Genomic DNA, 15,327 nt, shown 5'->3' with positions numbered 1-15,327 from the left:
CATGCTAACAATGCTGTGTTCTGAATGTCATTCAATAATAAGTTCTTAATATCAAACTGTCAGTAGCCTGCCCTGACATCTTGTTTTTAATGTTGCTGAGAAAGTGTTCTCAATAACATATGTCAATATCAAGCTATCAACATTGATGCTCTTCATGATATGCTCTCATTATCATGCTGTGTTCTTTATGTTACATCAAAACCCCATAATAAGCATTTGTATTTTAGGTTGCTGATCTGCATGTCCCTCCCACTACAGCTTGTTAAACAACTTGCTGAAGGTCAGTTCACAGCTTTCTATCCTAGTGTTATTCTTTATTCTATAGATGTCCTGAAAAATCAGATATGTACCTATGGCTGGCATGTTCACCTACCCTGAAAACCTGAGAATCGTTAAAGAAATGTTTTCCAGGGAGAAAAGTGTCTAAAAAAAAAAAAAAGTCCTGAAAAATACTTTCCTGGTTCCCGCATAACTAAACAGAACTGTAAATACCATATACCAAAAAGTCTGCAATGTCAATTGCACAAACAGTCAACATTAAAAATAGAAGAAAAACCTTTCATAATCACAATGATAACCACACTGAATCACTCCCTATGATGCACATTGGTCAAAACAGGGCTTAACCCCTTGTGGCCGGGTGACATATAGGTATATATGTTTATTTATAGCTTTGTTGTGGATTCAAGATTTTGTGCCATACTATTTGAACGAATTTTTTGGGAAAAATGTTCACTTCCATGGGCCATAAATGACCTCTAGCAACTCTTACATGGCAACTGTAGCTCAGTAGAGGATAGAGGGAGACCAGTTTGACTTGAGATGTCATATGGGAATGTACTGCAGCTCCCCATCCCAGAACGTCTCATAAATATTTTACAATAAATGTACTCAGAATTTTTAAATGATTTTAATTTTTATCTGTTATGATATTGTTGTGAGCTGTAATTATAATTTTACAAAATAAATTTTAAAATTATTAGAAAAAAGCATTCATAACTTGGTAAAATTAGTATAATTTTATGACTGTCTCTTGAAAAGAGGCCGCACACAGGGTTAGAAATATTCACTTTCAACTTCCCCCGAAAGTTACAAAAATTTTTTAGATTTTTTTTCTTATACCATGTGCATATGCATATCTTCCTTTTTTCATTGATGTGTTTTTTTTTAAATTGGCCATCCTTAAATTTAGCCCAGTCTAGGGGTGTGCTTAATATATATTTAGCCCAGACTGTGAGGGTTAATAAAAAATCAACTGTTTTAAGTCCCAAAATTATTTGATAAGCCATTTAGGATGGTGATAAGAAAATGACAAATTTTTCAACAATTTGTATTTTTCATAACTAACAAACCTGAGGTCTTTATGTAAGGGAATTTTCTCAAGTGCTTAGCCGGAATACGGTTAAAAAGTAACACAAGGTTTTGGTGGCAACAGGAGATACCCAATGGGGAAAGAGGTAGGCGGAGCCTGACCTGGATAACCCCCCCTAGAAGATGCAGTGGCGCTTCACTTTTCCTCCAGCCCAGGTAACTGTAGGAGGGGGTGGCTTGAGGTGGGCTGTTTACATGAAGACCTCAGGTTTGTTAGTTATGAAAACTATAAATTGACTAAAAATTTGCTATTTTGATCATACATAGAACAAACCACGGTCTTTATGTATGGGGATAATTACTTTTGGTGGGAGGATAAAGTAAGCTTTAGAACCAACTGGTAGTTCAGCTCACCTGGGCTCACTTCCTGGTCAATTGTTAGAGCATAGGAAGGAGTTGTATGCCTTTGATCTGTTAAGCGAAAGATTACTCAACAGCCAGTCATCCGGGCTAAGAGACAATGGGAACTCCTGTCTACATTGTGTGTTGGAAGAAGGAAAGAAACTGTAATTGTCAATATAACAAAACTCACGTTAGCTACCAACCTTTTGTTGCCAATCCCTCTCTCCCCTTGTAAGAGAGAGGAAAAGGACTTCCTTCTATTAAGAGTTTGCACTGTGTAGGAACAATTAAATATGATATAGAATGGTTGCTCACTCACCTGTATCTAAACAGTTCCAGCAAATGATGGTTCAAATCTCTCCACTGCCTGCCATAAGAGGAGAAGAAGAAAGAGAAAGAAGGAAAGCCAGCCATCCCATTCACTCTCACTTTCATAACCAACATCTTAGGTAAGATACAAACTGTCTCACTAGGGGCACTGGATGAGCCACACAACTTGCTGAGCAGCCACCACCAGACCCAAGGTAAAAGTGTCCAAGGACCTACAGGCAACGTCCTGAAGACTGAAGGAGGTGAAGGTCCTTTAAAACCCATGTACCAGCCTTCAATGTCCTACAAACCGACAACAAGTTCTTTTTGAATGTGATGGAAGGACCAAAGCCCCTAAAACCATGAGCGTTTGCATACACTATATTGGCATCTGTATCCGAAGAGGTACTGTATGCTTGTTTAATTACCTCACTTAGCCAAAAGGAGATGGTGTTCTTGGACACTTCTTTCTTGTTCCAGCCTGTGCTAACAAAAAGTCTTTGACACTCTCTTCTGAGATGTCGAGTCCTTTTCAGATAGCTCCGCAGCACCCTGACATTATATAAGAGTAATTTGTCTGGATTACTATCAGCAAAATCTCCAAGGGAGGGGGGTGGAGAATGACTCGAATCTGTCATCATGAACTGAGGGATTTTGAGTCTTAGCTATGAATTCTGGGACAAATTCGAAGGCTTTGGACCCCCAACCCATCAATTGTTTAACATTGCAAGTGAGGCCAGGAAATTCACCTACTCTCTTTGATGAAGCCAAGGCCAGTAAGAATGCCATCTTGAGGGTTAAATTTCTATTTGATGAACCCCTAGAGGGTTTGAACGGTGCATGAGTGAGGCTACTAAGGACCAGGGTCAAATCCCAGTTAGGAGGCTTCAGATCTGTTGGGGAACAGGACTATTCAAAGCTTCTGAAGAGCATAGAGATTTCCTATCAGGAGGAAAGACCTACACCTTTCAAACGCAGAACTAATCCTATAGCAGCTCTGTAGCCCTTGATGGCTGACACAGAAAGTAGCTTCTCCCTATGGAGGAATATGAGGAAGTCTGCTACTTGCTGAATAGAAGTTCCGACTGGAGAGAAACCCCACTGACAACACCAATCACAGTATATGGCCCATTTCCCCTTGGCACACGGCTTAGATGATTTCCTGAGATTGCCAGACATTTCCGTTGCTGCTCTGTAAGAAAAGTCTCTCGCTTGCATGAGATACTGGATAGTCTCCAGCCGTAAAGAGATAGGGAACCTACCGATTGGTGGAACCTCTTGATGTGTGGTTGGCAAAGGAGGTTGTGTCGGGGGGGAATCTCTCTCGGTGCCTCAGTCAGCAGGGCCAGGAGATCAGGGTACCACTCTGCATGTGGCCACAAGGGAACTACAGGGTCATTCTGAGGTTCTGAGAGGTCATAACTGTTGATTACTTGATGGATCAAGCAAAAGGGGGGGGGAAGGTGTAAGTGTCCAGATAGATCTATCACCAGCCTTCCCCACAGATGGAACAACCTTTCCGCTACTTTCAGATGAAGTGACCATTCTGTCCTTAGCACTTGACCTTGATGACTCAGCTTGTCTGCCACTATGTTCCTCTTACCTGAAATGTATCTGGCTGAAAGATCCACCGAATGAGTCACTGTCCACTGGCGTAATTGTACTATCAAATCGTGAAGTTGGCGGGAAACTAGCCCCACGTTTGTTGACATAAGCCACCACAGTGGTACTGTCGGACATGAGAACCACAGTGCCCCCTCACCTTCTCTTGAGACTCCTGAAGGGCTAGGAAAGCTGCTTTTAGCTCCAGGATGTTGATGTGAAGCTGCTTGTCTTAGTGATCCCATACACCTGAGGGCAGAAGATCTTCCAGGTGTGCTCACCCAACCTTTATTCGAGGCATCTGAGAACAGAAGAATTTCTGGAGGGAGAGATTGAGGGGGTACTCCTATGGTCTGGTTCCTGCTGTCCAGCCACCATGCTAAGTCCTGTCTCACTTCCTTCGAGAGAGGAACTCTGAAGAAGGGAGAATCCTTTGATGGGGACAAAAACTCTTTCAATCCCCACTGAAGGGATCGAAGGTGTAGAGATCCATGAGGAACGCGCTTTTGACAACAGGTGACCTAGAACAATCTGCCAATGACATGCTGGTTGCTTTTGTCTGGAGAGAAAGGACTGAACAATGATCCTGAACTTGTTGATGCGTGGATCTGATGGGAAGACCCTTGCCGCTGCCATGTCTATAAGCATGCCCAGGTAAAGAATCCTTTGGCTGGGTGTAAGATTTGATTTCAACTTTATCATTATGCCTAAGCTGTGACAAAATTGGAGCAGACATTCCCTATCTTAATTAACTTTACCTGAAAACTTGCCAGGACCAACCAGTCTTCGAGGTATCTCAAGATGCGTATCCTGTGTGAATGAGCCCAGGTCGAAACTAGGGTGAACACTCTTGTGAACACCTGTGGGGCAGTAGAAAGGCCAAAGCAAAGCACTTTGAATTGGTATATTGTCTCTTCCAGACTGAAGAGAAGAAACTTTTAAGATGATTGGTGGAATGGAATCTGGAAATATACATCCTTCAGGTCTATCATGAGCATGAAGTCAGACTTTCTGATGGCTGATGGCTGCTAGAACTATGCAAGGAGTCTCCATCTTGAACTGAGTCTTTCTGTTGAAAAGCTTGAAAGTAGACAGGTCTATGACCGATCTCCAATCGCCCCATGCCTTCGGTACCAGAAAGACATGGCCAGAGAAGCCCAGGGAAAGATCCATCATGACCTCCATAGCTCCTTTTTCCATCATTTTTCTCAATCACTTTTTCTTGGAGAGCCAGATACTTTGGCGAGTTTTGAACATATAGTCGACCCCCGGTATTCGTGGGGGATGCTTACCACTACCCCCTGCAAATAGCTAAAATCTGTGAACACTTGACACTCCTCTAAAAATGCTTATAACTGCCTATTTTTATACTTCAAATCCCTCAAAAACCCTCTAAAAATGCTTATACTTGAATATTTTAACAGTTTTATCACAAAAAGTGCATTTAGTCATGAAAATTATTTGAAAATATGGTAATCTGTGAATACTTCTCTATGAAAAATACTGCGAATAGGCGAATTTTCCGCAAATAATGTATATATGTTTCATAGAGAAATCCGCAAATAGGTGAAGCAGCAAATCCAGAACCACGAATAGGCGGGGGTCCACTGTATGTTCTTTGATGGAGTGGACAATTGGAGAGAGAAGGAGGCAACTCGAAGGGGAGTAGATATCCCACCTGTAGAACATCTACTGCCCAGGTCTCCACTCCATGCTGCTGCCAACTTGCCCAATGGCCCGCCAGGCAACCCCACAAACTGATGGCACCTCCTCTAGCCCTGCCTCTGCCTCCTCTCCCTGGTCTGGAAGAACGGGGCTGAAAGGGACACTGCTGTGGAGTTTTCTCAGCTGGAGTAGGTGAAGGTTGGCGGTCCCTACGAGGGTCCATTGAGGCTTGAGGTCTCTTAGGTGAAGTGTACAAGGTAGCCTCAGATCTAGGCCTAGCTACACTGTCAAGTGAAGGACCAGACAACTTAGTAACAGCTCAGTGGACCAGACGGTCACTGTTGTCTGCTCTCCTTCTCTCAACTGCAGCATCAACCTGGTCCTTAGGTAAGAGAGACGAAGAAAGTACCAAGATAGAAGCAGGGCCAACAAATCTGGAGCCTTATAGAGGGCAGAATCTCTTCTTTTCAGCAACCAATTAGCCCACATATTTGCTGTTAAGTGAGTAGGAATGATATAATATTGCCACCAAATTGCAATAGTCTAAGGAAGGTGGCATTCTCCTCACTGTTGCTAGCCATGGAAGCAGAAGAGATCTTGCCCACTGTTGTTGACCATGAATCAAGCCACGAAACTGCTGAAAAGCTGTACAAGAGGTTAACTCCATTGTAGCTGACTCTTGGTGTGGGAAGGAGGTGCCCTCCGCCTTAAACTGGTCTAAGGATAGGCCTGGGCGTAGTTGAACCAGGTCTGGATCCATTTGTCTTAATTGTAAATTGTGGAAGTGGTGGAGGAAGCAACTTAAAAGACCTGCTAGACCCAGGTGAATTGTCCCGTCCAGAGACAAGAGAATTCACCTGGTTGAGAATGCAGTCAGCATGATTAGAACATGGCAAACCCAATGATACCTTTGTTTCTTTCTTGGGCACGACAAGGGCTTCAAGATGCGAAGGAAAATCTGAACTGGTAGCCACAGTCACCCACAAATTAGTTCAACGACTTCTGCGTATGTTGTCAAAAAATTCTTGATTGTCTAAATCAAGTGGAAGAGGACCTTCTACTTCCGGGCCACGAGGTCCTTGATCCGGCCTGTCAGCCAAATCAGTGATATCAATTATATCCTTGTTAATTACTGGAGCATAAGCACACTCAGGTCCTAAGACCTTCTTGGGAACATAACGTTTTAAGGAATGGGAAGGGACCACATCTTGATCACGGTCCTGTCCACAAGAACTGGAGCATGTACTATAATAAGGGGATGACAGCCATGGATGGTTACACGACCATGTAGGGCTCCTGTTACATGGACAATGGCCACGGCTGCATGAGCGAGAGCGTGGGCTCCTCTTACATAGAGAATGGTTAACACTGCCAATAACCAAATATCCCAGATAAATGAATTATGGTAATAAATGGTGTTTACAGTGTAAGCGCCAATAAACCGCTTATTGGCACCATTAACCACTTATAGGTGCTGATAAACTGCTTGCCAATGCCAATACAGTAAACCGGTTGCCAACACCAATAAACCACTTGCTGAAGTTGATAAACCAGTTATAATATCACTTACATTCGCCGAAAAAGTGGTTAACGACATCGTTAGCCAAGCGATGTAGAGCCTGAATGCTGTTAACCGACGCTTCCGATAAGCGAGGACTGCCTGTATAAGATCTAAGAGAGGAATGGTTCTGATCAGGAGAACATTCCTTCAACATTGACTTCTTAACGGCTGCCTTGTCATCTTTCTTCACGGCCATGGCAGTAACTCTTGTTCCTTGGGTAAGACAAGTAGAAGACGAAATGATTGCAACTTCTTGCGGAGGAGCCTGATCCATAGATCTGCGGCTCTTGGAGGAGACTTCTCTTGATGAGTGTGCTGTCATACAAGAATTAGTAATTAGGAGACTTTCCTTATCTAAAGCAGATGTGTGGTCATGCGCCTTGACAAGTCCACGACCGTCTGAAACAGCAAGTAAGTCTGGGGCAGCTCTAGACGAAGCAGGAACAGACTCGACATGGCCATGATCAGCTGATCAAGAATCAGCTGCAGGAGGAACAGAGCATGAATCTGGAGAGGGCCTGAGAATCTTCTTGCACAGAGGGGCTATGAAGTCCTTCTTCTCCCAATGTCTGATAGATATGGAATGAACAGACAACAATGAAGAAGAGAAAGAAGAAGAAGATGACGAGGATGAGGGAGATCTACGACATCTCTCCTTCAATTTCATCAACTCGGAGCAGCCAAAACTCTTTAGAAGATCACCTCTGACTCTATTCAAGGCTTGAATAGGGGAGTCAGAAGAAGCAGATACAGTATAGAAGAACCAGGAATTGAAACCGATGGTAGTGGCACAGCTGAAGCAGGAATGGTGTAGGCCGAGAGGGAAGCAGCCGTGGAAGCACGAGAAGATGACACTGACACCGTAGCTCTGGAAACTGTCATGGCGGTAGACACTGGGATACAGGAAGACATTAAGTAGGACAGTAGGCCCCAAAGGAGGGTACCCCTAGTAAGCCTAATGACGCTCAACACTTGGAAAGCTAGTTCCTCATTGGACGGGTGGGTATCGTTCTCAGCTAGCACTCTGCTGGTCCCATGTTAGATTCTCCGACCGGCCAATAAAGAATTAGAGGAATTTATTTCTGGTGATAGAAATTCCTTTCTCGGTATAATGTGGTTCGGATTCCACAATAAGCTGTAGGTCCCATTGCCAGGTAACCAATTAGTTCTTAGCCACGTAAAATAAATCTAATCCTTTGGGCCAGCCCTAGGAGAGATGTTAGTCAGCTCAGTGGTCTAGTTAAACTAAGGTATACTTAACTTTTAACTTGGAAAGCTTTTGTGCATCCATGCCTGACAAGACAAAAATAGGGGAGGCTGCCTCCTCCCTCATGGGAGGGGGCAAAACAACAGATCTCCTGAACTCCTCCTCAATTCAGCTAAAGACAAAGCAAACAAGGAATGAGGAGTAAAATCTTCCTGAGAAGAAGATGCAACGGGAGGAGATTTCAGCACGGAAGAGGAGGAACAAGAAGGAATGGCGGCATCTGCCACCATTGGAGGCACAAAGCCTTCCCAAGGCAGAGCAGCCGATTTCCTCTTATATTTCCTCTTCTTACCAAAATTCTTCCATTGTTCAGGAGACCAATTACAACACTCAAAACAGGGGTTACTTACAGTGCAATCATTAGACCTGCATCTGCTACAAGTTGTATGGGGGTTGGTATCCAATGCAGCTAAATGACGAAAGCATGGTTATTAATTACACAGGGGCACCTTCTCTGAGGCCTGGATTGCTTAGATGATTCATAGGTTTGCATTTTATAAATGCACATACACACAGATAGCACAATATAACACAGAATGACACAAAAAAGAAAATGAAAAACCAGAACGCCAAGGCGTAAAATAGACAGGAAACGCATAAAAAACCAGCTTCTTAGCGAGAGAGGGCAGCGCACATCTTGCGAGATGTTAAAGAGAACTGAAGCATCACAGCATCATCTAGGGGAGAATCCAGGTCAGGCTACGCCTACCCCTTTCCCCATTGGCTATTTCCTGTTACTACCAAACCTTGTTATTTTTAACTGGACTCCAGCTAAGCGATTGAGGAAATCCCCTTATGTAAAGACCGTGGTTTGTTCTGTGTATGAACAAATGTACCTTAAAGAGCCAAGTGGGTAAAACAAGCTACTTGTAATGCAAAGAAGGTGGAGGGCTATGACACACATTTCAAGTTCTGTAATAAATAACACTGGCAACAGCCAGTATACCATCAACTAATCTTGATCTTGCTATAAAATACAATACTTATTTTATCCACAATACAAAAGTACCCAAGGCTACTATGACATCTCTGACGTAGTATGGAATGCCTTCTGAGAGTTACTCACCAGAGAGGCAAGCTTTATTCTCAGCTAACACTGCACCATTCTCAGTAATACAGTACTGTATAGCATAAGTAAAATTAGAGATTATACATTGCAGGGAAGCTGTAACTTTTTTTTGCAAGAAAATGTCAAAATAAAAATATTTAAGAACTCATTTCATATATACAGTAACAAACTTGAAGATAACATTAATTTCACTATCACATATTTCTTTTCTCAGTTGATTCATCTTGTAATATGCAATTTAATAAAAGGGTCAATGGATGGCAAAAACTATGACCACCAATGAAACATATGATAGAGCTGCATTCTGCTACATAATTTGTATATTGCCTTTAAACAATCTCAATAGTCTCCACTTAAAGAGGTTGTAAAAATTAAAACTGTTCAATCTGACTGCTAATTTCTGCTACTTTGGGTGCATGGCATTGTTGCTTGAAATGTGATCTTGAATTACATTAGCCAATGGACATCCAGCACCATAATAATTAGGATGGAATTTTGTAATATTGTACAATAATAAACAAGTATTATCCTAGTACCTCAACAAAACCTACTCCTTGGCAATCTGATAAAACATGAAATTAAAAAATACCTAATTTCTGTGTAAAAGTAAATCTCAGTCATTAACCCAACTCTACGGTAAAAGAAACTTAGCATAAAATATTTGAATAATACTATACCTCCAGAGTCCTCCAAGTATCCTGCAAAAGTGAATTTTTGTCTCTGACACCTGATGGTACATCTGGCCAGTGCAGAAGATAGAGGTCTATTCATGAAATATAGATTAGATTAAATTTTTTATGAAAAAAGTTCTCAATTTCATAAAAATTATCCTACAAAAGTCAAAGACTATAACCATTGGGATTAATTACTCATTGTAAAGCATTTATTGTCCTCACATTAACTTGATTTCTTCAGTGACTAATATTTCCAGATTGATGATCCATATTTGTAAAGCAGGTACTTAATGATAAACTAGGACCAGTTGCGGATACAAATGTCTGACACAATTTAAAATTTAAACTTAAAAATATAATAGTTAAAAAACAACTTAAAGGGAGTTATAAATGAATCTTTCACAATTAAATTAAGGGATAAAATCATGGTAAAGGAACACAAACTTGAGAATTAAATGAAACTCTTTATAAAGTCCATTCCCTAACCAAAGGAACCATTATCATGATGATTCACAAAATGATTCTTCTATTCTCATTAAATTCTTCCTCCATTCTCATAACATACTTTTGCTCTAACAGCCTACATGCTTACAAAAACAGAACTCACAAAATGCTTCTCCAACATAAAATACAAGTCTCTTTCATTCTCACAAAAATACTAATTTGAATTAAATCAGGAAGACTAGCCAAGCTGTTGTTATGCCAAAAATATATACTGTATCACTAACAACAAATCTATTAGTCATTTAATATATTGTATGTGCATGCCTTAAATACATCTTTACATGGAAGAGAAGTTTTAAAGTACAAAAATGTCTTTTCTGCCAATAGCTGACATATACACTACAAATATAACATTTTCTTCTGACAAGGCACTCAGTTCCAGGGATAAGCATCTGAACACAGAGCTGCCCTTTGCTGGCCAAGGAGGACTGACACCATCTACATCCCACTAATCTGTGTCACAAGCAAAACCATACATTCCATCCCCTTATAACTGTCATCAGCCATCAGCGCTGACAGCTCTTGATGATAGCTGATTTACCTCATTAATCTTTACAGGTAGTGAGTACCTGTAGGCAGGTTGCCCAGATTTGACACAGATTATGGAGGGTGAAAAATACTTGTACTGTATAACTTTGGTATCTTACTTTTGCTTTTTCTTAATCTACTTTACCTCAGGTTTTGTGTTTTGCTTACTATTCTATGTGAAACAGAGGGCATTCAATCATATTTTGAGCCAAACAGCAGAAGAAGTTCAATCTTTGAATGCATAATATAAAGAAACTGCTGTACAGTACTACTACAGTCCACTATACTACAATAGCACATCACTAACTTGGCTGTTTCTTATTTGTATTTCAGCCTAGTCTGGAACAAACCAAGCTTATCAGGTGAGTTATGAAGAATTATTAATTTTGAAAAGTTTGCAAAATGAAAGATAACTTTTAACAGCTTGTTATTAAATGAAACAAATAGTATATAAGACATTAAGGTCCACTAAACACAATAGAATAAAATAAATAATTCAATACACATATCCAGAGCAAATATAAAAATCTTATTAAAATATTATAAGCTCCACTTTTATCCACAGTAAACCCCCTCAAGACCCAGACTAAAGGGAAGGAGGGGCTGTATCTAAATCTTTGAAACATCTTGCAATAGGCTAGCCTACTGCCTACTACAATCATAAAACCAGACATATGCAGAGAAGGAATGGAAGAATACCTAAACATCTCCTCTTTTTTATGTCATGTGTTATTGCAACTTTCATGGTCAGTAACTTTTTTACTTGTCAACGAGTATATTTACAGACTTAAGAAAATTAATTTGGCATTCACATATTTCTCAATTTATCTAGAATTCTCATGATAGTACTGTACTGTTATTAAGATTCAACACTGCCCAATAAAAAAACTAAAACTTCTGACTCCCTTCATCCTGCCATGACACATTCATCATTTATGAATAAAATTATCTTAATAAGAGTGCAGTAAATTGAAGTGAGGAGGGGTTGTGGGACCTCTCACACTCGGCAACAGAAAAAGACATCGTAATCAATCACCAATATTTTCATAGCTTTGCCCATATAATATATCTCATGTGAAATTTCATTTATGTAAAATATTAAAATAACTATTTATGTCAAATTTACTGGACAATTACTGTCCGCAATCATTATACAATGTATTTTTTGCTCAAGTAAATTTACTTATCTTTAAGCTGGCACTAAATTTCTCAATTACATCACTATTTCATGATGTGAATAAACCTAAAAGAATTTCGACTGCAAATACAATGGACCCCCGCTAGATTGCCATTCAGCAATCGCGGATTCAATAATTTGCTGTTTTTTCTGTGAAACGTATCTCCAAATATATTGAGGGAAAATTAACTAATTCGCAGATTTTTCACAGAGCAATATTCACTAATTACTGTATTTTCATGACTAAATAAATTTTATAAGATAAAAAATCATTTACTAATTTTCAAATATTAATATTAATTTTAAGTTAGGGACATTAATATTAGGAACTAGATTGGTCTCAAAATATTCCATATATATATTAGCGAATATTGGTGATAATGAGGACCCCATAGCTACTTCATGTCACTTGTCCCTCAAACATAAAATAAGTATCACTAACACATAATTTGATCAACTTCAGGAAGACACTTACTTCTATGCTTGGATTGAATACTCGCTAATATATACCGTATATAGAATATTTTGAGACCAATCTAGTTCCTAATATTAATATTAATATAAACACAGCAAAATATCAATCATATGTTAAAGTAAAATTCCTCAATATCAATCTATTATCAACGTGATATGTACTATATGAAAAAACTATGTTCAACTTTCTCTCTCTCTCTCTCTCTCTCTCTCTCTCTCTCTCTCTCTCTCTCTCTCTCTCTCTCTCTCTCTCTCTCTCTATGCCTAAGGATAAAGATATACAGTACAGGCAGTCCCTGCTTAATGGCAGCACCGGTTAACGGAGATCCGGTTTTATGCCACTTGTCTAGCAATGCCATTAACTGGATTTTCAGCACTGATCTTCGGTTAGCAGCGTCAATCTCTGGTTAGAGGCACTAATATCCGGTTAACGGCGCCATTGAGAGGGTTATTAGTGCTATTATCGCCGATTTTCACTTAGCAGCGCTTGGCTGGGAACGGGACCCCCGCTGTTAACCGGGGACTGCCTGTACATATATACAGTACAGTACTGTATATATACTGTATTATTATACTGATCTATTATCATCATAATATGTAGAAAAATACTATCGTCCAGACATTTTTAACTGTTTACCAATGTAAACAACTCAGTTCAGCCTCTCTCTTTCTCTCTCTCTCAAAGGATACCCGTAGAATATAAGAGATGGATAGACAGATAGAAGCAATGAATAGGAGTAGTAATCACATAGCAGGATATGTTACCTCAATGCTGACTGGCTTGTAGCACAACACGCTATTGGCTGGAAGGATTAGAAGAGCCAATCACAGAGCAGGATATCAGCTTTGCTAGTTGCTGACTGGCTTGTAGCTCCCCTCTTTTTTTTTTTATTAATTTTAGTTTAATGTTTACTTATATTCTTATACCCTAATTTTGTGAATTAATTTTTATTTACCTTTGTGTACATACTGTCACTAGTGTTTTAAATATTTTTAATGTTCATATGTATTTTTCTTCTCTCTCTCTCTCGGGGTAACTTTATTGGTTTTCACAAGTAGCTATGAGGTGCGCCATATATCTTTGAGGGTTATGTTGTAAGATGACTTTTTAAAATGATATTAAAGTGTTTTTAAGGATAATAGTTTAAGGTACATTTTTGTTTGAACTATTAAAATAAGCATTTATAAGCATTTTAGTTTAAGGTATATACTGTACTCAATTCACTCTCTCTCTCTCTCTCTCTCTCCATGACAACAGCTATTGGCTGGAAGGGTTGGAAGGAGCCAGTCACATGGCAGGGTACCAGCTTTCCTCAATGCTGACTGGCTTGAAATAAACATTACATATAAGCATTCTTAGAGGGGGAGGTTCCAATATATCACAGATTTTCGGTATCTGCGGGTGGTTATGGTCCCTAACCCTCGACGAGTATGGGGGGGACTGTATGCAGATTAATTAATACAATTGTAACTAGTTGTCTTTTTTAACTTTGTGCTTCTGACCTACTAGTCCTCTGATCAACCAAGCATAAGAAAATACACCAGTTCTGCTTGGCTATCTCCTAAAAATTAATAATAAGGAAGTGGGAAAAAAAAATTGGGAAGAAAATGAGACAGAGCTTATATCAATTCTATTATAAACCCATTTTCTATCAAAATCTATGCTCTTTATTCTCTCATGGGAGTCTTCCATACTGAGGGATTTATTTTCAGACAATTTCATTGCTCCACATTCTCATGATTTCTTCAGATAAGCAGTGCAACATTTCATTATTTGTATCCAAATGGTTTTCTGCTATCATTAAATATTTATTTCTTTACTTTAAAATTTCAGCTGAAAATACAGTAACATATTTGTAGATAATTTAGTAAAATTTGGCCTCATACATAAGTTTTTCCTATATTAATCTCATTTCCCTGTAATTAACAGGTTTTGACGTAGGAAAAACCTATTTTTGGTAGTCGCTGTTTCGTCCTTAAAGGAGTTACCTTCCATGGTCTACCAGAGCTCCATGGTGACCAAACTCCTTTGAGGACTCAACTGTTTTATAGTACATCACTCAATTAGTATCTTTCAATGGGACTTGAACTCTGTGGCTTGACCTTGAACTGGAAATGTTATTTCCTCTGGGGTGTTGGGATTAAAAAGCAAGAGCTTAAGCCTTTTTTCGTCACTTGTCAATTTCTTTTGTAAAGCTCCTTTGAGGACGAAACAGCGACTACGCTATCAAAAAACAGGTTTTGACATAGGAAAAACCTATTTTTGGTAGTCGCTGCTGAGTCCTCAAAACCCTCCCACTTCCCTGACGAAAAGGCATGGGATTTGGGTGAAGGGATCAACCTGCATTGACCAACAGAGAGTAATGGCTCCTTGGTCTTTTAACAGCCCGGTTGTAAACAAGAGACTAGTCACTTCTCTTTCTTGCGGGTTAATTGACGTTGGAAAAACTGGGTTCAGCTTCGCTGAAGATAAGGGAAAGTGCCCTCTTATCTTTGAGTCCATTATATACAGGCTTGTCTGTCATTACATCCACTTTATTTGCTATGTCACTGTCCACATCCTAATATCACAAATTCAAGACTGGTTCTGTTTTTCCCAGATATACAAACCAAAAGTCTTTTACAAGTGATATCTCATCAATGATAAGAAAAGTTAACTAGTAGCAGATGAGTAAGGGGATGGGAAACTCACCTACTCAATCAACTGCTGACACCTTTTCCTTTGGTATCTGTGACATACATGAGTTTATCCAGAGGTGGAATTATGATAAAAGACTTCTTCAA

At 39.6% G+C, this 15,327-nt stretch overlaps 1 protein-coding gene across 14 annotated transcripts in view; it reads right to left on the bottom strand.

Annotated features, from left to right (window-relative positions):
- The window catches only part of LOC136825267 (uncharacterized oxidoreductase ZK1290.5-like), a 100,080-nt gene that overhangs the window by 51,078 nt on the left and 33,675 nt on the right, over positions 1 to 15,327 (bottom strand). For 11 of the 14 annotated variants that reach the window (XR_010849282.1, XR_010849278.1, XR_010849290.1 and 8 more), the window contains exon 5: positions 9,864 to 9,949. Coding sequence is in view for 10 of the 14 variants with exons in the window: in XM_067081367.1 (XP_066937468.1) it covers positions 9,864 to 9,949 (86 nt within the window). In the remaining 4 variants the exon portion in view is untranslated. The remainder of the gene's footprint in view (positions 1 to 9,863; positions 9,950 to 15,327) is intronic. The other 3 variants (XR_010849286.1, XM_067081355.1, XM_067081376.1) reach the window with 1 other exon arrangement.

This window comes from Macrobrachium rosenbergii, chromosome 3 (genome assembly GCF_040412425.1).
Source record: "Macrobrachium rosenbergii isolate ZJJX-2024 chromosome 3, ASM4041242v1, whole genome shotgun sequence".
Classification (NCBI taxonomy): domain Eukaryota; kingdom Metazoa; phylum Arthropoda; class Malacostraca; order Decapoda; family Palaemonidae; genus Macrobrachium; species Macrobrachium rosenbergii.
The sequence above is the reverse complement of the archived record's forward strand: the minus strand, read 5'-3'. Positions and strand labels throughout refer to the sequence as shown.